A 22,110-nucleotide genomic window follows, 5' to 3' on the forward strand; every position below is an offset into this window, starting at 1 on the left:
TGACATGACACACAACAAATACAGCGCCTTTACGACCACATAAACCACGGCTATGTTGGACAGTAAGCCACCAAAATCGCGGTCATAATTCAATATTTTAAAGTAAAATTTTGACTCACTGGCCGGCTTCGCAACTGGTCATCTGTAAAAATTGTTTGGAAAACGATAGTCCATCCATATAATCTTTTGGGTTTAAAAGCATTTACAACAATTGTGAAAAGGTGGTGTATTTTAAAGCCGTGGAAGTAAATGAGGTTTGCGACCCGGAATTAGGCTTTGTGACGATAAATAAAACTATATGAACTTGTCAAAAAAAAAACTTATTTTGGGTCTTAAAACTGTTGAACGTTAAGTCAGTTCGTTTAAATTTATCAGAGATGGGCATAATGCACTGTATTTTTAGTGCACTAATAATTTCACTATCACTGTTCATTTAGTGGTAGTGCAATTTTAAATTCCACTACCACTAAAGGGTTAGTGGTAGTGAAAAATAAATTGCACTACCACTAACCCTTTAGTGATATTTAAAAAAAAATTGCACTACCACTAAATTTTAGTGGTAGTGAAATTTCAATAGCACTACCACTAAATTTAGTGGTATTTAAAAAAACTTGCACTAAATTAGTGGTATTTCATAAAAAATAGCACTAAATTAGTGCTATTTAGAAAAGTAATCAAATTTTATGAATATGTGCTATATATTCTGGATTGTTGTTCCCTACTCACTTCAATAATCTTCATTGTAGCTGCTATAATATTTATATACATAGTGCTTTTTTTGGCTTCGCTAAAATTTAGTGGTAGTGCAAATTTTTTTTGAAAAATCACTAAATTTAGTGGTAGTGCTATTAAAATTTCACTACCACTAAAATTTAGTGGTAGTGCAATTTTTTTTAAATATCACTAAAGGGTTAGTGGTAGTGCTATTTATTTTTCACTACCACTAACCCTTTAGTGGTAGTGGAATTAAAAATTGCACTACCACTAATTATTTAATTCTTAGTGCACTAAAAATTTAGTGCAATATGCCCAACCCTGAAATTTATTAAGTATTAAAAAAAATATACGTTCATAACCAAATGGGAAAAAATTTAAGCAATGCAATTTTTGGTCATTTACTCTCTGAAATTTGGTAGCAAATACAACTGGCGAACAATATCAGCGACGGAGACGTTTCTCAAAGTGAGAAAAAAAACGTTGGTACTCACATCTTTAAAAAAACATAAAAGCTCTAATCATATGATTGTTTATGTTTCTATATACGCAGTTGTACACATACATACACATGTAAGTATGTGTGTATAACTACATATAGATATATACGTTCTGGAACAATATATCTATACGGAGATATGTTGTTTTTTCACTACACCATTTCATTTCAATATTTTATGAACATTTTTGGATTTTTAATTGACACTAAATTTCCATAAAATTGACATTTTAATTAACTTGACTACAAATTTGTGACAGAAACAATATTTTAGGTGCCGTTATTATATGTAAACAAAAATTTATGTTTTTATGTGAATGTTTGCAGGGCGATCAGGATTATTCAAGTGTAATTGTTCATTTAAGATAAGAAAATAAGTATGTAGTTAAAGGGGGATTGAAAATTTTGAACAATATTTTTATCTTGCCTCACACTGGGAACACTCTACTAAATATTCAGAATAGTCTGGGTAACGGTGTTTTGATTTTCGGTGTTTTGAAAGGTTTCTGCTCCAATTTCCATCCAAATTAGCTGTTATTCGATAATTCAGATTCTCAGTGGTTAGTTTAACTCTTCTCAAAAAATATTCAATGTACGTTCACTTTTCGCTATAGACCTTCTATAGCAATTTCTCCTGATTTTTTAACCAAATAGTTAATTGGTTCCAAAGAATTCTGTGTAGGTCCATTTTGTGGTACCTCCTGATTTTCGATATTTCGAAGAAAACATTTCACACAAAATCAGCTATTAATTTATGTTTCGGGATCTAACTGGGTACTTTAACTAATCTTAAAGTACCCAGTTAGATCCCGAATTTAAGAGTTGTACAATTTTCTTGCAAAGGTTGATGATAAGCACCTCAAAGGGTGAGGTAATTATCCCTCTTTATATTAAATATATTATTGGTAAAAATGTCAGTATGTGTAAAGATGGGAGAAAATTTCGGATTTTATTATGGTTAATCAAAAAAATTCCCGGTTTTTGGGGAGTAGGAGGGAAGTGTTAGGAAGTGCCGATTTACAATAAAATCGGATAACAGATAAAAACAGTTTTGAAATTTTGAATTCTTTTGTTGTTGGTATCAGAAGTCGGTCGAATTGTCAATTTCAGCACCTCTCGTGAAACTAAGAGAAATATAAGGACACTCGATCGTAATTTACTTTCTGGCTATTTTTATTTTTTTTTTCACTTTTATTTCAGGTTAACCACAATACACACACACCAGTGTTCGATTATTTAAATAAATGTTGACTTCTGTTAGGTTCTAAAGGAATGGGCCAATATTGTAAATTTCGTATCGGACATAAAAAAATATGATATTAATGTTGCGACGTGCCAGGTTTGGACTGTATTGGTTACCTCCTTCAATTTATATGTTATATGCGATAATTTTTAGGAAATGTTAAAATGTGCGTGACGTACCAGATATAGTCGACCGTAGAATTTAATTTTCATATTTCGTCTAATACAGATAAAAATATTGGTATGGGCAAAATTACAAGAAAGTCGAACATTTATATCAAATTTTATGCAAATCATAAATTCTATATTCTTCTTAAGTTTAGGTTGAGGGAAATATTTAGATATAGCAAGTTGTAGGGAATCACTGACTTGTTTCGCAAGATGGTGGGGTACAGATGATATACTTCACAATAGATCTTGTGTTAGCAAAAATGTTTGTAGGTGTGAAATTTGAAGAGCGTTGGATACTTATTTTTTGAACCCCATGTGAGGGAGGTACCTGAAGAAATGGTCCGATCTCTACCATCATTATAACTAATATTGTGTTCATGGACATAATGGGATGTACCAAGTCTGAATGGAATCGGATTTAACTTTCGTGTTTTATATGCTTCATGAATATTCAAAATGTTGACCCTTTTTGGGGAAGGTGGCAGAAGGAGTGAACCGATATATTCCATTTTCACACCAGAAAATCGGTAAATAAAAATATTGTGATGTGTGTAATTTGAAGACAATCGGATTCTTACATGATATTTTATAAGAATTATAATTAATCAAAACTTTGACCCTTTGTGTGGGAGATACTTGATAGAGTTGACCGATATTGTCTTTTTTCACACCTGACCTAGTACTGATTAAGTTTTGCAAAGTTGGGGTAAAACCGGATTAACCTTTCTCTTCCTGTGCAGAATTTTATTTTATTTTTTTTTAATTCGATATTATTCATCTCCAAACTCGATCTAAGTTTGATAATTATATTACGATGTACCAAGTTTGGATCAAATCAGATACTCCCTTCGATAGTTATAGTGCCCACCAGCCAGCCAGACAGACGGACGGACATCGCTAGATCGACTCCAAATGTTCTGAAACGGATTTGGTAAAAAGAGGCCTAGGGTCTAAAACCATTATTTTGATGAGGCACGTTAGGTCGTATCAAATGATATATACCCTCTCTAGCCACATGACTGAGGGTTTAAAAAGCTATTACACACTCTGCATACAACCATAAATGTACACCTCTTGAGGGGAAGTCACAGGGACCTACATTCAGGCGCTTGTGTAAAATCGGGATTAATTTCACAAAATGTTGGCTTCTTGTGGAGATAGTAGGAAATAAGTGGGCCCATATTACGAAAATTTTGGTCCATTTTCTAAACAAAGTATATACAAATAATTCAATGTCAAAAATTTAGTCCTAGTGTCGACGTTTTGTCCGGGTGGTAACTGTAGGTGGTAATATTCGGTTACCAGGCCAAACTTTTTAGGACCATTATATAGCCTTAACCATGCACAAAGGTCCTCAAATAATTTGCAGCCCTTCGGGTTATATATAGAATCATTAGTACATTTTGATGTCGGTCCACGTCTTTGTATCAGCTATATTACATTTCAGCCATATTTTTTATAAAAAATTTACTAATTTCGGTACTTTGAGTTCCTAGTAAGAGGCAACCATCCTTGCAAAAAAGCTATCAATATAGGATCATGTTTTGGTATAACCCTCATATGAAGATATCCCCTGATTGCAATTATTTCCGGTGTCTTGATCGGGGTCCAACCAATCATACAGAAATATTTCAACATATGTATTTTTTGTCGCCATATAACGGCACCTCCAACGACCACTTTCCAAATTAATGTTGGCTTTAATCAGGTGGTGCCGACCACATATTACCAATGTCATTTTAAGACAGAGTTTCAAAAAAGCATTTTCTTCTGACTAAATTAAAGATCATTACTATTTTTATTTAGGATTAAAATATAGAAAATATAGATAAATGAAAATCACTTCACATCTTTTCGGCTAGAGATCGCACATTAAAATTTTTATGATTACCTACCGCAACCCTGGTAACAGGTGTGAATTAAATTGGATACTATATACATGGTTAGATCGACTCCAAATTTCCAGAAACGAATTTCGTCAGAGTGACCTAGGATCTAAAACATTTATTTAGATGAGGTACATTTTGTTTGTATCAAATGATATATAATATCTGTAGCCCGTTCCGTCAAAATTTTCTTCAGTGTGTTTTATTAGCCACAAAAAAACAAAAATTGCAACGAAATCGATTTTAATTTTTTTTGAATTAAGGGAAATGTAATGATATCATGTTGTGGTGGTGTAAAAAATTGGTTCCCACTCTACTGGATAAAAAAAAACATGTTAGTCTTCTATATTTCTTAAATTGAAATATAGAGCCAAGTCTGATTCTGGTTATAATTTTTGAATGATTGAATTTTGAATGATGACTGCAATTTGGCACTTAAGGAAGTTGTTCGAAACGACTACAGTGTTTGTCATCTATTTTCATCGAATCGCGAATAACAGTGTTTCAAATCTGGCTCTCTCTAAATATAGAAATTCTGTACAATCTCATGGTATTTCTTTTTCAAATATTCATTTATTAAATAATTGATTTGTGCAATATTTTGTTGGAGGATGCGGAAAATAAGGGGGGGGGGGGGGCGACATATTTTTGTTTATTTAACTATAATTTCTATAGACTAAAGATGCATGAGTATATTAAAAATATCTATGTATATGTATGTATGTTTGTATGTGCTGTGTTTACGATTGTTAACAATATTCTTTGTGTACCCGTAAAATCTCTTGTTGTCGTTGGTTTTTTTGTTGTTGTACATTAAAAAATAAAACAAACAAAACAAAATGAATGAAAATTAAATTGAATAACACTTAAAACTACAGATAAAGGGGAGGGGAGGTCTTTACATACAATGGTAGTAAATATTAATAATAAAAATAATAGCATAGCTTGTTTAGACGCCATAGGCATCGGAAATCCATTTCAATAAATCACTGACCAAATCCTGACGTGCCAATCTAAAGTCAGCAAAGGTTTGAATTTCTGGATCTGTTGATATTCTAAATGACTTGCCGAGGCCTTGGAGTAGCTGAAATGATGGAAAGAAAAAATTGGTAAATATTTTTGCACTTCCTTTACATTTGTGGATTACTCACTCTCATAGCATCTTCGTCGGTGGTGTCATCGCCGGCAAATATAACCTTGATTTCATCGGCCCAGTTTTCACCAAATTTGTGCTTCAAAATGAAGCGGGCAGCCTCTCCCTTATGCCAGTTTACTGGTGGCTTAGCTTCAATGGCTTCGTGCGCCTGATTGGCTCTGAAACCGTGGGCTTCGATAATTTTAATTGCCACCTGCTTTTGTGATTCCTTAATGTCGACGGGTGTGTCACGATAGTGGTAGGTCAACGATACCCTCTTATCCTCCACCCAGGCATTGTTCTTTTCCACATTGGCCCTCAATTCCTTAACCAGATGGGTATAGTTCTCCTGTACCTCAACGGGCAGTTGGTAATCGTGTCTGCTGCCATCTTCCGATTCAATTTCAATGCCATGATTTCCGGCATACATGATGCCATTGATGCCAACGCGACCTTGAACATCGCGAATGCCACGGCCCGATATGACAGCTAGGAAAACGTTGGGATGTTTGGCGAGTTTGTTGAGAATGACTTCAGTGGCAATGGGCATAACAGTCTTCTTGGGATTATCGGCAATGGGAGCGAGTGTGCCATCGTAGTCCAAGAGCAGGGCGAGTGTTTTGTTTTTGTTCAAAAATCTATGGAGGGGAGAGCAATAAAATAAAATTCGGAATTATTATCTTGATAGATTTATATTGGGTATGATGTGAATTAAAATATACGTTTACAAAATGATGGTATCGGCCGTGTCGTTTCCATTCAATTGGTAACAGAATTTGATGAGATTACTTTTTACTTTACTTTTTTGTAATTTGTGATAAGAGGGGGTGTTTGTGATAATTTAAGGGGAGTTCAAAAGAATTATTTCTATTTCCTAGAATAATTAATGGACTTTGTCATATTATCAATGTTAAAATTCAATAGAACTTAAATAGTTCATAAAATTTTAAGTACTTTTCTGAGAAAAAATGTATATAGATTGAGAAAATGTACGATTCCAGAGGTTTCAGCATTTTTCAGTTTTGTATTTTTATGTGTGAATGTTCTAACCCTCACTCTTATTTTTCTAAAAGGAGTAACTCGCGAGTGTTCCCACATAAAACAATACAGCGGAGAGTAAACTTTAAGTGTAAATACTAAGGAGTAAAACAAAGTAGTCGAAAGTAAAGATCGTGTAAAAATATTGCCCTTCGAGCACTCGCGCTCGCAAGTATGTCTCACTCTCAAATAAAAACAACAAAGTCTGAGCTCTGAAAATATTTCTTCTCGTAGATTGCTGTCATTGTTGTTCTTCACTTCTCTGTATTCGAAAGTTAGCTTAAAGTATCGATGTGTCCATTTATTTTTGTAAACAAAGTACAGGTCGCATTTATTGCCCGATCCAGATAAAATTTTGCTTAATCATTTGTTTGAGCCAAGGACGAACCCTATTGAAATTGGAGGTAATCAGTCAATTTTTAAATATAGATCCTATATACAGGGTGAGATGAAAAAACTGCAAACAATTTCAGACAGCTGTCATTTCCAAGCCACTCGTCCGATGGCTGTTAAAATTGTTCCAGTGACAGCTCATTACATTGTTTACAAGCGTACAAAATCATTTTGGTGACAATTGTTTCTAGAAAAAAAAGTGATGGAATTCAAGCACAAGTGGCTTTCGTTTGAGCACTTCAGCATTTAAATGTGAATAAATCTTTTGTGTCTCGTACCATCGCTCGTTACCGTGAAAATGGCAGCGTAACCCGACGTCAAGGAAGTGGACGGAAGAAAACAGCAACATCAGCAAAATTCCAAAAAGTGCAAGAACTTACACCGCAACATAAAAAAAATAGACTCAAAAGAGCTAAAGAGTTGCTTCGCTTGGCCGAAAGTGGTGAACAGCCGAATTTGGTTTTATCCGATGAGAAAACATTCGTTGTCTAGCAGTTTGTAAAAAAAAAAAACAAAATGATCGTGTTTACTTGCCAAAGAGGTCAGCTGAAAATGTGCACCTTCGCAATATACGACCAAATTAAGCCTGGAAATAACTATGTCAAATTTGATCGAAATCGGTTCAGATATAGCTATAGCTCCCATATATATTGTTTATCCGATTTGGTATTTTTGTCCTCCGCAGCCGTAATATGCACTCTACAACAAAGATATTTTGGGAAATTTATCAAATACAGCACAGAAATACCTTTCCCAAATTTTATCGAGGTCGGTCCAGATTTGGATATAGCTCCCCTATATATTTTCTTCCGATTTGCCTTTTATTGTGTACCAAACGTGACTAAATTGAGCATAGAAACAGGTATGCCAATTTTGTTCATCCGTTTTTTATATTTGTTATATGTAGATCTACTAAATATGCATGGTATCATAAAACCGGGCAGCCCGATATTTAGACCTTCTTTACTGTTTTCATTTTATTATTTTTTTTTTTTATTAAATTTTTATCGTGAGTCTGAATAACGATAGTACCTATTATCGGTTAAACATCTGGGGTATGTTCAAACAAAGTCTCTAAAAACGCATTATTGTTAATTCTGTCCAAAATATGATCAGTTTCCCGAAGCTGGATATATAAGGCGCGCAGATTACAAAAGACATACACTGAACAAAATTATTATTATTTTTTATTTTATTTTTTTTTTTTTTTTGAAGAGAGCTACTAACGAGAAGATGTGTACTCAAATTTTTTTTCATAGGAGAGTGGAAGGAATTTTTCTCTTTCATATTGTGCCTAGACAAGACCTCGCTCACCAGTCCAATTTATCTTTGTTTTTTAAACAATCAAAAAACAGTGTGAAAATATAATTTTTGACTTCTTTTGTAAAAATTAGCTTTAATAATAATTTAAGACAACATCAAAGTTTAATAAAAACAATTGAAATGAATGGATAAATATAAAGAAAAATGCAATTGTTGTTTTCTCTTAAATAATCTCTCATTTGGACGGTTTTGAGCACTGCTGCTAATGTGCAGTTGCTCCTCAATGAGAATTTGCATTAAGTTAGTCTGCTTACTTTTCCAATAATATTTAATCTTTATCGGTAGAATAAGTCATTGAAAAATATTTAAAAAAAAAATTAAAATCGGTTGAAAAGATCAACTTTTGGAACTTTACTGAACAAATTTATTTTACATATAAACATATCTTAATTTGTTTTTAAAATAGAAAATAAACAAGAAACATTTGTAAAATGAGGTCAAATCTCGTCTGTTTATCACAAATTGTATTTTTTTGGGAACATATCTAGGGGGTCGCTGATCTATATATACTGATTATCTTTAAAAAAAACCATCATAGATAAATCATTTTGTTTATTGTGCATCTTAAAAAATGATAATATAGATCATGACCCATTTGAATATACGCACGCCCCCCATTTATTTTTTCTATTTTTTTTTTTGCTATAATATTCCAACAATGAACTTTGCTTTAATTTGGCTGGCATGTGAAAAGCGTGAGACAACAACTTTTCATTGTTTTCCATGTGTGCGGCTAATAAACATTTATATGGGACAAAATTTTCCTAAGAAACACCCGTGCGCATATATATAGAAAAAACACTTTGTTATGCGGCCATAAATTCTATATATTTTTTGCCAACAAATTATATATTCTTTTTACGTTGATTCCATAAAGCAAAGGTAATAAAATCAAATCCTTACCACCCTCCGCCACCTTAAAAATGGCCTACTTATAATGGGAGCATAACAACAAATTTCAAATTATTTGACAGTATTGAGAAGGGGAAAAAGAAAACGGTAAACAACATGAGGGAAAAACATGGCAAATGAGTTCTCCAAAAAAGAAAACAACAAGAAAAAATTTGTTAATAAATGACCTGGCAACAATATTAATGGAGATTTTAAAATAAAACACATATCAAAACACTATCCAAAAAAAAAAAAAAAAAAAAAAAAAAAAAAACTAAAATGAGAGATATATATTTTTGAAAATAATTTAGTATAAAATTCTTTGGAATGGGTGGTATTACATAAAATTTTCCGCCATAAGTGTGAGATTGGTCACACTTCTGTTTGAGGGCTCGTCTCACCATAAATATATATATATATATATATATATGTATATGTCTTATGTAAATGTTGTGTCCAACAATAAATAAAACAATTTTATGATTGGAATAAGATTTTGCCCGACAACTTTTAATACTGCAAAAGGATCCATAGTTTTTCAAGTTTTTAAGAGGTGTAAACATCGAAAAGTACTTGATTGATTAGTACTTTTTACTGGAACTACTCGAAAAAGAGTAAATTTTCTATACTCACAGTAAGGGAGTAACATTTAGTCATTTACGACTTAGAAAGAAAATAGTTCATATGTCTGAAACTAAGCACAATTTTAATTATTTTTTGGTTTTAGTCCTTCGAGCATATAAGCACAACAACTTTATGCCCTCAGTCCTAAGGCTAAGGAAGATATATATTTGACACTGTTAAAATTGTGTATTACCGAAACAATGGGTTTGGACATCAAGTCTCTTTGGAGGAAATACGTTTAAGCATGGTACAATAAAAAGGTAAGGTAGAGCTACCAGCTGATTACAAATTTTTTCTAAGTGTGCCCGAATTCTGCCAATTTTTTGTATGTATTTGTTGTTTTGAAAAATATGAACAATTTTTTTTTTCAAAATCAATGATTGGAAGAAACTTAAATTGCGGGGCGCGCATTTATTATTTTTTAGTTTTAACCAGATTCGCCATGGAATTGAAAGATTGAACACTTAGGATCATATTTTTGAGAGAACATCCAGGCATTTCATTCATATTTCGCGCCATTTAACTCATTTTGAAAATGAACAAAAAATATCAAATAAATGAAAACAAATTGTTGAAATTTTGTACAATATTGACAGGAAGCGGACATAGGCTCCGGGCTGTATTTTTGTAGTTTTACGAAGCTGTTCTACCTCCTTATTGTACGTTTCAGCACATTTTGGAGTCCACCTAACCTTATCGATTCTCCTATTGACTGTTTAAAGTCCTTGTCCCTATCGGAATTTTTGTTAAGATGGGATGTATCCATCCAATCATTACATTAAAATTGAAATTTAATCAAATGTGAATATGGGAAATATCAACAACTCCTTCTAGTACCTCCCACACCCAAGATCAAAACTCTAAAAAAAACTAATTATGCCTTCTATAAAAAGTTCTGAAAAAGTTTATCTTCAACGAACTTTTATAATAATCCTGTTGGTCGTAATTACCTTCTTACGACCAACAGGATTATTATAAAGGTCCTTCGAGATCATCCAAATTTTGCACATCGTAACATCATTGACCAACAAACAATGTCATTCTGTCAGAAAACCAAATTCAATGTTTATCTCTTCAGATTCATGATATAACCTCGTATTATTCTCTATTCTCAAAAAAAAAAAAAAAAAATTATAAATCAATATTCAATTTTCAGGACCTTTTGGATGATTTTTTCGAAGGAAGCTCTCTTGAAACTTTTAACAACTCAATTCCCTAAAACGTGACTAAATTGATTTGGAAATTTTCAAGACATAGCCTAGTTAGTAACCGAATGGCTTGGTCCTTGTCCTCCCTTTTCCCCTCTTATGAATATCGCGGAAAATGAGGCCACTTTGTAAATCAAATGCCAGATACTTCGCTTAAATCTTCTTGGTGCCTCTAACGCCACTTTAGCGTAGGCATGTACTAAAGGGTATCCGATTTTTGTAATGAAACTTTCAGAAAACCTCATTTGGAAGAACAAACTAACAAAATGTACCCCAAACTATAAAATTTCCCATTACATCCAACCATAACATAATACAACCATCAATCAAGCAATTTCCAGGAAACCCATTCCAATTCCAACTATTGTTTATTACCCAAGTGCATGGATGAATAATATCCACGCGCCGTTTAAGTGATGTTTGAAAAGAAATTAAAAAAAAACAACGAAAAGAAAAATCTGTAATACATTTCGCGTGTTGTTGTTGTTATTGTATTACAGATAAAACACTCCAAATCCTTCCACAAGTAAACAGATAGTTTTGTAAATAAATTCCCAATCCTCCCTCACCCTCTTCTTACACACCCTCACACTCACACTCTCTTTAGTGAATTACGTTGTTAACAAAAGCTTATCTGTGGCAATTAATTCCGCTGTATGGCGGGAGGTAAATTATCACTGCCAAGGTCAAAAGAATACTACGTAACACACACGGCGAGGATGGACATGAACGGAAAAATTGCTGTGCTTGTTTTCATTATTTCGTGGACTTAGGTAAATGTGATTCATGTTGGCAAGAATTGTAAACAATAAATATGTTATATGTACGAGTATGTGTGTGTCGCTATGTATGTATGAGAAGCAAAATCATTGAACTTCACTTACCCGGGCAATTTCAATTCAAAATCAGCAGCTGATTCAATGGTGGGGGCAATACGTTTCTCTGGCATTTTGGTTGTGAAATTTCGGCTAATACTTTCCGCTGAGAGAGGTAGTTGAAGTTTGAGTTGGCTGGCTCCGGTTTGAGACGGCTGCGGTGACAATGTTGAGGTAGGACGTTGGGCTAACACCAAATTAGACCACAACGGTAGCAGGAGCAATGAGGAAATTACACGTTTATTCACTACGCGTCACAATTTTGTTTTGATTTTCGATTTTTTGGTTTGTCATCAATTTGTTCCAGTTCCACGGAAAATGGAAAACAATGTAAGTAGAAAGAGAGGGAAAAATAAAATAACAGTTAGTCCTTTTTATACGGATATATATTTTTTTTGCTTAAATGCAGTTTCAATTTTTTTCCGATCCGAATATTTCAGAACGTCTTAAGCGAAGATATAGAAGCGAGCGACTACACTCTCTGTGTGTGTTACTTGTTGCTTTTAAAACTGAAATGCTGCTCCGGCTTGTCGATCGTTATGGTCTGTATCGAACGTAGTTGTCGACGTCTGTCGTTTTGTTTGAACACAATCACACCCGATTGTCGTTAGAAGTGGGGACAGACAGATAGGAGAGAGTCGAAATATTCAGAACAGAACTATTCCATGCGAATTACACGGATGAGTACGTTACGTAGAGGTGCTGCTATCACCGTTTGGTCGAATGTTTGCAGAGACTTAAGTAGCCAGCCAGCCAACCGCCAGCCGATGATGATAACAGGGCAGATGATAACGACCAACGACAGCATTCATTTTCGCACATCCAACACACAGACGCACACACACACATTGCCGCGCCAGCAGCAGAGTACTCATCTTAACCACCACCGGAACTAATACAAAAGCAAACGCTGTGGCGATATAAAACATCAAATTTATTTTGTTGCTGTATTTTTGGGGGTGAAATTAACGCCAAAAAATATTGAAATTGATTTGTGTGTATTTGTATCTGATGTTGGGGACATTATTTCACTACATCTGTTTGTGTTGTACACGTGGACAGGTGTAGACCCGGCGATCACAGATGTGACAAGTGATTGTGCCCACGCAGAAGTCACAAAAACATATCTTATCCGACATGTTAATGGGAAAATGTACCAATAGAGTTATAAATTAGAATGAGTAAAAGTGGATTGAGTTCAATAACAGTTGGTAAACAAATGAAGAAATCATTGGAAAAAAGGCATCATAGGAGAAATGGGGAAGTACCCACATTTTGGTCAATGATGTACTTGTTATAAAAAAGTAGATTTTCTTATGAATTTAAATTTAATCATAAAATAGATAGCTATTAATAAGGCTGGTTTTGTCTGAGACCTTACAGCCATCAATTAACTTTAAAAAAGGTAATATTTTCCTATAAATCCCTTAATTCATGAAGATAGGGGCTGTACAGTCCTAGGAACATTCAAAAGAACACAAAACTCCTTAAAAACTATGCTGGCACATATAAATATTTCGAAAAATAAATTATGACTTAAGATTATTTGATTTTGGGAAAATCGTTTACAAATTTTTGCAAAAAAAAAATCAAAATACTGCAAAACGGGAGGTATCGATATTAGGAAGCTGTTTCAAAACTCCAAACACTTCAGATAATTCTGTAATTGTATACGAAGCTACATTTCTTACCAGTTAAGGTATTTAAATCCCAAATCTCAAGCAATTTCTTTACAATGTGGGGATACTATCAAAATACCACTATATAATAATGTGTTACCAAAAACGTAGACCGATATTGAAAAATTTTCTTTTTTAGGTTGACAATTTTGTGCAAAATTTGACTCACTTCATCAGAGTACAGAATATGAGGAGTTATAGTTATATGAGGTTCTATATCTTCCAGAGGTACAAAAATTTGGTTCAAATCTACAAAATATCAAATATTGGGAGGTATCGTTAGGGACTATACTAAAATGTGGATTAACTTGGACGATTTTGTAGAAAAATGTGTAGATGACCACAAGTCGAACATCTGGAGGTACCATCATTTGGGGACCATTCGAACTTGATCTTAAGTTTGGCTCTCTAGCCCATTTCGTTGGAATAATAAAGTGACTTCAAGAATATAAAGCATGGGAGCCGATATATCACCTTAAAATTTTAATTTTATCGGGTTAAAAAACGAGAATATTTTCGCGAAAAGTTAGAGAGTATAAAAAAATATTGTTATAAATATAATAGGCAGAATATAAGAAATGTATTAAACCATTCGGAAGTATCAAAACGTGTATACCAATGTGAAATTAGCCTAATGTTAATACAAAAAATCTAAAATCCAATTTCAATATCTTCTTTAGTCATAAATCTGATAACATTAACCTTGAAGTAAGGCAGTAGACGGTCTAATAGTGACAAAATTACTATAACATGCAAAATGTTGATCGAAAATGTTAAATTAATTCGATCGAGAAGTATCAAAGATTCGGACATTGCTGATGTACGTTAAGCTGAAAGATGTCTACAAGAAATCTGAAAAAATACAGTCAGAGCCTTATTTCTTGTTCTACGGAAATGAAAACTTTTATAACGGAAAGAAATGTCAAATTAAAAAATTTATAAAAATTATATTTTTTATTTCACGAAGAAAGACTTAAACCTTCTATACGCCTTAAATTGAAATGTATCGTTTTATGTGTAATGTAGAATGGTTACCTTACACTGACAAATGTTCCCATACATAATTTTTAACAAGAACATTTAATTTCGTAAAAAATAAGATTCTGACCATTTTAATATAATTATACCAAATATTATTAATTTGTATCGGATTACGCTACATTGGGATATTCGGTGCATTGAGTTTTTCTATACACTCTCCAGAATGTTAAAAATGTCCTGTGTTGATTAATTGCATTTATATTTATGTAGCTCACAGTATCTTTAATTAATTAATTAATACTCTGAGGTGGGGGTAAAATTTGGGGTAAAGTTCAATCTAGGATATAATTCAGCATGTGATTATCACGAAAAGAAGACGAAAAACTGTCGTGCCAATCACGTAATACCTGGTCCACAGACTACATTTATATTTGGGAGGGCACAGAGTACCTTTTCAGTCTTCAAATATTTTTCTCTTGATTTTTGAAGATGGCATATTTACTGATATTGACTTCAATAGGAAACAAACTCAAGTCGTATAAAAATAAACATCTTCAATATTTGTTGTAAGCAATATTTACATTTAAATGTTTTTTTTTTTTTTTTTTAAACAAAAATATATTCAACAACAATAAAAAACATGTTGAGACCTGCTGTCTAACAAGTGATGTCTAGATGGCCACAACTTATAGGCAATAATGAATGTTCAGGAAGATGGTCGTGAACAACATGTACGAGCGGTACGAGTGAGTGATGAGTAGGCATTCAAGTAGCCAAGTTGAGTAGGGGAACCATGTAATGGACTAGAATAAATTTATATTTCGGAATAAGTACGCAAGTATCTATTTGTTGTTATTTTTATTTTTTTGTCAAGTATTTTGTATATTTTCACACTGTCAAGGTTATTGAAAAGGGAAACACTTAACAACCACAAAAGGGGCGGCCGGTGTGCGTGAGTCGTGTGTCACTTTCGTAAATGTTTTGACTGTGTAAATTGGTTTGAATTTGGAATTAGAATTTATGCTTTATTTAGCTCTATTCCCCAAGCGAATTTATATGTAAATCGTTTTAAAGATTCTCACAACAACATTTTGTCGTTTTTGTTTTTGTTTTAAACAATTCGCTTAATCATCATTCGCAACACGTTGATTTTTATTAATTTAATAAAGCCATAAACTAATTCGAACGTAAACAGCTATTTCAGCTGGCCCCCAGTTCCCGCTGCTAAACAAAAACATAAATAAAAAAAACGAAATAAGTAAATATGTGTCGCCGGCGACACAACAAAGCTGGCCAGTGATAGGAAATAATAATTTTGTGAATTTTTTTACACCGCAATTTAAAATTGTCGTTTCCTTGTTAATATTATTCGTCATTGGGATATGAGAAATGTTCGGAAATTGTATCAAATATTTTACTCTTGGTTTATTTAGTGCAATATTGTTGTGTGTGTTTCAGGCAACTCGGACGTCAAATAATTTATTAACATCCTTATGCGAAGAAAGATGAAGCGGTTTAATCTATATTCTTTTAGTATTAAATATGGTACCAGAGTGAACAGGGGTTAGAGTATAAAAGTGCAAAAAATAAAAAAACCTTTCACATTTTGTATAAAAAGCGTACACGAATCACTAACAGAAAATGTCAGTTGTTCCCTTGAAATACCGTACAAAGCTGGAGGTTCAAATATTCTTATATTTTGAGACTATGATAAAGAGAAGGGAGGACCGAAAGGGACCTCCTAATAACAAAGGAAAGTGGTAAATGGTACGAAAAATGAACCATTAGTATTATCTATCGAAAAAATCGGAAGTTCTTCATTTGATTTAGGGGCTTTGCCAAAAAACTTTGTGGCAAAAAATTTATAAAAACGTACTCCCGCGGTACTAATAGACAAAGATAAATTAAAACCGTTTGGAAAACACAAAAAAAAAATACCAAAAATACAGAGGCGCCATTATATAGGGGCTACACCAAATCGTGGACCTACATGGTCCATTTTCAATACCAAAAATCCTGCAAACATAATATACATTTTAGTAAAATTTTATCAACCTACTTAATTTTATAAAAATACCCTTATTATTTATGGAAAGGGTTAAATTAAAAAAAATGTTTGTGTATGTAGTAAGAGTGATATGTCAGTAATAAAAAAAAAATAAGTAAATAAATAAATTCTCCCTTCCACTGAGGGAAACCTATATTTTTAGATACTTTTTTTTAAATTAATTTTAAAAAATAACAAAAAAATAAATGGAAAAATAATGATGAGGATATATTGCCAAATATATGTCACCGTTATACTAAATATATGTATAAACTTGACTGATCGAAATTTCAAACAATGGTTTCTGTAAAAACGAAAAATCGGAAAATTTTTTCAGAGTAAATTTTTGACATCAGTGTGTCCAAATTACACAATTTTTTTTCAAAAACAAAAATAAAAATTAGAAATAAGAAAAAGGTTAAACTCTATTCGGATGAAGTATATGTATAGGAGCTATAGCAATTCTGAACCGATTTTTACCAAATTGGAAGTACTTTCTTCTAGATTGAATTCGGTTGGATGTTCCGAAATACATTCTATTTTGACGAATATTACTCCTATGACGCACAATAAAATTTTAATCGGACAAAGATACAGGGTGAGATGAAAAAACTGCAACCAAATTCAGACTGCCATCATTTCTAAGCCACTCGTCCGACAGCTGTTAAAATTATTCCAGTGACACATCATTATATTGTTTACAAGCATACAAAAGCATTTTGGTGAGAAAAAAAAGTTATTCGTGATGGAAGTCAAGCGTGATAGTGTGATTTCTTTATATTTGGCTGGAAAATCACAAGTGGCCATCGTTACATCACTCCAGCATTTAAATGTGAATAAATCTTTTGTGTCTCGTACCATCGCTGGTTACCGTGATACTGGTAGCGTAGCCCGACGTCAAGGAGGTGGACGGAAGAAAACAGCAACATTAGCAGAAATGGTTCGAAAAGTAAAGAAGCGACTTCATCGAAACCCGCGTCACAGTGGCCGAAAAATGGCTCGTGAGCTAAACATATTGCAATATTCCATTCGGCAAATATTGAAAAATGAGCTCAGGGTAAAGCCATTGAAATTCCAAAATGTGCAAGAACTTACGCCGCAAGAGTTTCTAAACGAACAAAATGATTGTATTTACTTGCCAAAGAGGTCAGCTGAAAATGTGGACCTTCGGTTGGCCACCAAAACTCAAGCGCCGACCATGGTGATGGTGTGCTCATACTAATCGAACGTAGCATCAGAAAAATGCCGATCACCTCAAACAAGCGCTTTGCAGGGAATGGACCAAAATATCACACAGCAACATTCCGGCAGCGTGAGATGGTTTCATTGGCCGTTTGAAGGCCATAATTCGTGCCAAAGGTAACCAATTCGAACAAAACTAAACTTATTCTAAAATTTGATGCTATTTCCGAGATTTTTTGCTTTCATTCAATAAAATTTAAAAAAAAAAAATTAAAAATTATGGCGTTTGACTTTGTTGCTGTTCATTGTCTCGCCCTGTATATGAGTCTATTTCATTTCCTTCTGCAGGTTACAAACAAATACTCAAAGACATAACACGCTGAATGATAGTGTGGCGTAGGGTGTACAGATTGTGGCTGTTTCTTGGAGAACAAATTAATGCCAAAAATGTCCAAATGTGATCCAAAAGATCAAAACTGATAATTTGGTACCAAAAACTTTACTAAAGACAGAATTTCTGAACACATTTTAAGATGTTTGCAAAAAGTCAGCAACATGTTAATTTCGAAATGAAACTAGAAATTGGATGTTTGAATGAATTCCACATATTCAATAGAATTACTTTTTTTCGTCCTGTTTCATATACATAAAATGCTATATTTTTATTTATTTTTGCCGGATAGGCTTTTATTCCATTTCCATTTTAAATAAATTCAAGAGTTCGAACTTTTTCAGTTTTTTCTTTAATTAAGGCGCAAATGATATTTAAAAAAAATGAAAACCCGAAACTCCTCATAATTTTTATCATTATATACTAATCTTATTTGCTTTTCGGAAAATTTTGTCATGCAAATGATTACGTTTTGATACGGTTGCCATATAACGCGAAATCTTTTTTTTTGGGCTCTCAGAAAACCTTTTACCCGCAACACTGTATAATTTGGCTGTTTCACTACTGAATATGGTTCCGAATTGTTATTTTCGACACATTTTCAGGTTAGCATTTGTCTGATGCGAAACTGTAAAATTTAGTTGTATATTTCCAAACCCTGCCCGCAAAGATGTTTACGTCTTCTTGCCAATATTTTTCTAATCAACAACTAATTATTGTAGTTTTTGTTTTTTTTTTTGGTCCATCACTTTTTTCTTTGTTATATTTGTCGTATTTTGGGTTTCTTGTGTGTTCCCAAATATTTGTTTTTTTTTTCTTTTAATAAGACCCCCCAACGAAATCATAACACTTTTGCTTGATGGCAGTAAAAAGTTCTTATTTTTTCTTGTTCATTTAAAATATTGTAAAGAAATCACACGCGAAAAAAAAAACACAAAAACAAAACGTCACAATGGAATATTTAATTGTTGTTGTTATTAGAATCTGGACACAGTTGTACATACCCCCACTTGTTAGGAATAACGCCCGGAATACCAAATCTAGTTGTTTTGCACAAAACTATGTTGTGTTGTTTAAAAAATGGTAGCTGCTGCTGTTGTTGTTTGTATTGTTTCAATTTCAATTTGAAATTCTAATTACGAATTAAACAAGCGCGGAGCTGTTCTACTCAACACAAAATAACCGACGACTTTGTTCTAGACAATCTCCAGCGTTTATGGTGATCAGCTGTAAATTGAATTGATCTTTTATATTAAAAACGTTTTCATTATTATGTTTATTGTTATTGTTGTTCCTGATCAGCAACCTCGAAGAGGCAGCGTCGTCTCATTACGATACAACAATGCGTTGGGAGGGGGATTCAGGCCATCTTTTTGTCCACATTTACGATTATGCATCCAATCCATTGATTTGGCGTCTCTGTTTTATTTGCCAATGTACGCACAAATCATTGTTATCCGGAACAAAGAACACTTTTCCCTCCATCCAGATGTAGGGGGTGGAATTGGGAGGAGGTAAACAGAGAAAAGTGGAAGTAGGAAATATATGTATTTCAGAGAGAACGTGAATGGATTTTCTTTCACGCATCCATGGCATGGCCACCGTTTAAAGCGAAAAATGATCGATTTCGGATGGCATGGCGACGGATGCGGTTGTTTTTGCGTCTTGGCGAGATTAATGCCACTGTTCAAAAGAAGGAGGTATTTATCCAATATTCTCGTAATACGCTAAAAATATAATCCGATTGATTAAAAGAGTTGCCGCTTGATCTTGATAAGAGCGTTGCGTTTTAAAATACCCTGTGAAGATAGGGATCAAAATGCCAGGTGGCCATAAACGATTTATGATTCCTCGTGGGATATTATTTTTAAACCTCACCCTTCATGATTTCGTGTTTGTGTTGTTAGAAACTATTTTAGGCTGTGCTTTGTTATTTAAGATTGTGAAGTTTAATCGTATAGAAACAATATTCATTTATTAATAGAAAAAATTGTATTGTTTACCATGGTATAATTGGGCGCCAATTCTAATCGTTCCCCTACATTTTTGTTTGTTAAAACAAAAAATAATACATTTTGGAATCGACTTTATTTTTGAAAAAAAGCCTATATCCTGCAGTTTCCATAATTCTTTATATTATAAATAAATTTCAAATATTTTATGAATAATTGTTAATATATTTGCACAATACCCCAAAAAGTCAAATGCATGGCAGATTAGCAGCGTACGACATACTTTCCAAAAACTAGTTTTCCGTTTATTTAGTTTATTTTTAGTGATAAGACAAACGTAAATACAAAAATATGGATTTGTTGACAGAGGGGATGCTCTAGCTAGACAACAATTCATATATTGACAACGACAACAAAAATATTTATTTTTTTTTTCTTACTTTTTGAGAATAATCAAAAATGAAACGGGCGAAGACGTCATCGTCATAGCCATCAACACCACAATCACAATCTACAAAAACAATAATTTTGGAATATAAAAATTGCCCATCATGCAGTCAACACATGCTACATTTTTGCTTTGGCTTAATTCCTGTGCTACTTAGCATCGGATTAGAAATTGAGGTTTTAAAAGCCGTTCAATTTTTATGATGCTGCTAGATTTAGATACTTTTTTATGAAACGTGTCCATGGATTTTATAGGATAAGTTTTAAAAGAAAGATGTTTTTCCAATGTGTTGAGTAGTACTTCCACTTCTGTTAGTTGTACACTCACGATTTGATAATGAGATTGTTTTCAATATCAAAAAAGTGAGTGTTAATAATGTGATTTGGATATAGATATATATAGAAATTATTCCAATCCAGCATAAAATCTCATTTCCAAACAAGGGCAGGTATGGTTGGGTCCTTGTGCATGAATCGATCAGAAGTTCGTATTTAAATCTGTCACATTAGAAGTACAAAAAAATCACCGAAAATAGATGACACGACTGGAACGATATTTGTCCTTTATTTATAGCTAGGTCATGATTCGGTATTAGCCTGTAATACTTGTCAGGTGCATGAGAATGTGCTCGAATTGAAGTGAACTTTAAATCGTCTGATCTGCATGGGAGTAATCCAATGTCGGGATATATAAATTCTTCCAGTACTTGAAAAGTGTTGGAAAACTTAGGAGTATCACATCGAGATCTCATCAGTTCGATTTTAACGGAGTATTTAGCACTTGAAGGTCGAAGACGTCGTTTGACGTGTTTGTTGATTTGTAAAGCGAATTTGGAGGGTATTAAACTCCAATATAAAATTGAGAGTATATTAAATTTGTCACTCCATTTGCAAAACCAACAAAATTCTATTGTAAATGGTAATAGAGAACCCAGGATAGCTTTAAAATTTTGAACAGGCATAGCTGTTCCTAGGATATTGAAAATGAAATATATGGCTATTGAGGTATGACACCCAGTTTTTTTGCCTTAATATTCAATTAAATCTGCTGTAATTTGCATTAAGGGTTCTCAGAGGTTAGTTCATCTCTTCCCGCAAAAAATATTCAATATAGTATAGCCCCATATGTTTGAAAATGTTAAACTAGTTGGTCTGCATTGCGCCGAGAAAAGAACCCGCCGCCTCAAAAAGTTATCATTCTACCTTGTTTACAACTGACAATAATATTTCGATTAGACCATACGACCCTAACATTTTTGAGTTTTTGGCTATAACATTTTTTATAACATTTTTGAGTTGTTGGGTAAAGTTTTTCTTGGGAAATTTTATTTTATTTAATTTTATCTTCATGGATGCTTAATATTCAAAAATGCTTGATTTTTATTACTTTAGCAGGCTTTACACAATAGAACAAGTAAAAAAGCAGTTGAGT

The 22,110-nt window shown here is 33.2% G+C and overlaps 1 protein-coding gene across 4 annotated transcripts in view; it reads right to left on the bottom strand.

Annotated features, from left to right (window-relative positions):
• Positions 1 to 4,562: 4,562 nt before the first annotated feature.
• LOC101888519 (uncharacterized) overlaps positions 4,563 to 22,110 on the bottom strand; it is a 29,798-nt gene continuing 12,250 nt past the window's right edge. For 2 of the 4 annotated variants that reach the window (XM_059121286.1, XM_059121287.1), the window contains exons 2-4: positions 12,009 to 12,246; positions 5,664 to 6,285; positions 4,563 to 5,596 (exon numbers count right to left, since the gene is read on the bottom strand). In XM_059121286.1, the coding sequence (XP_058977269.1) occupies positions 5,462 to 5,596; positions 5,664 to 6,285; positions 12,009 to 12,246 (995 nt within the window). In that variant the 3' untranslated portion in view covers positions 4,563 to 5,461. Of the gene's footprint in view, positions 5,597 to 5,663; positions 6,286 to 12,008; positions 12,247 to 12,493; positions 12,652 to 19,283; positions 19,501 to 22,110 lie in introns of those variants that run through there. The other 2 variants (XM_059121288.1, XM_011292707.3) reach the window with 2 other exon arrangements.

Source organism: Musca domestica, unplaced genomic scaffold (assembly GCF_030504385.1).
Source record: "Musca domestica strain aabys unplaced genomic scaffold, Musca_domestica.polishedcontigs.V.1.1 19, whole genome shotgun sequence".
NCBI lineage: Eukaryota > Metazoa > Arthropoda > Insecta > Diptera > Muscidae > Musca > Musca domestica.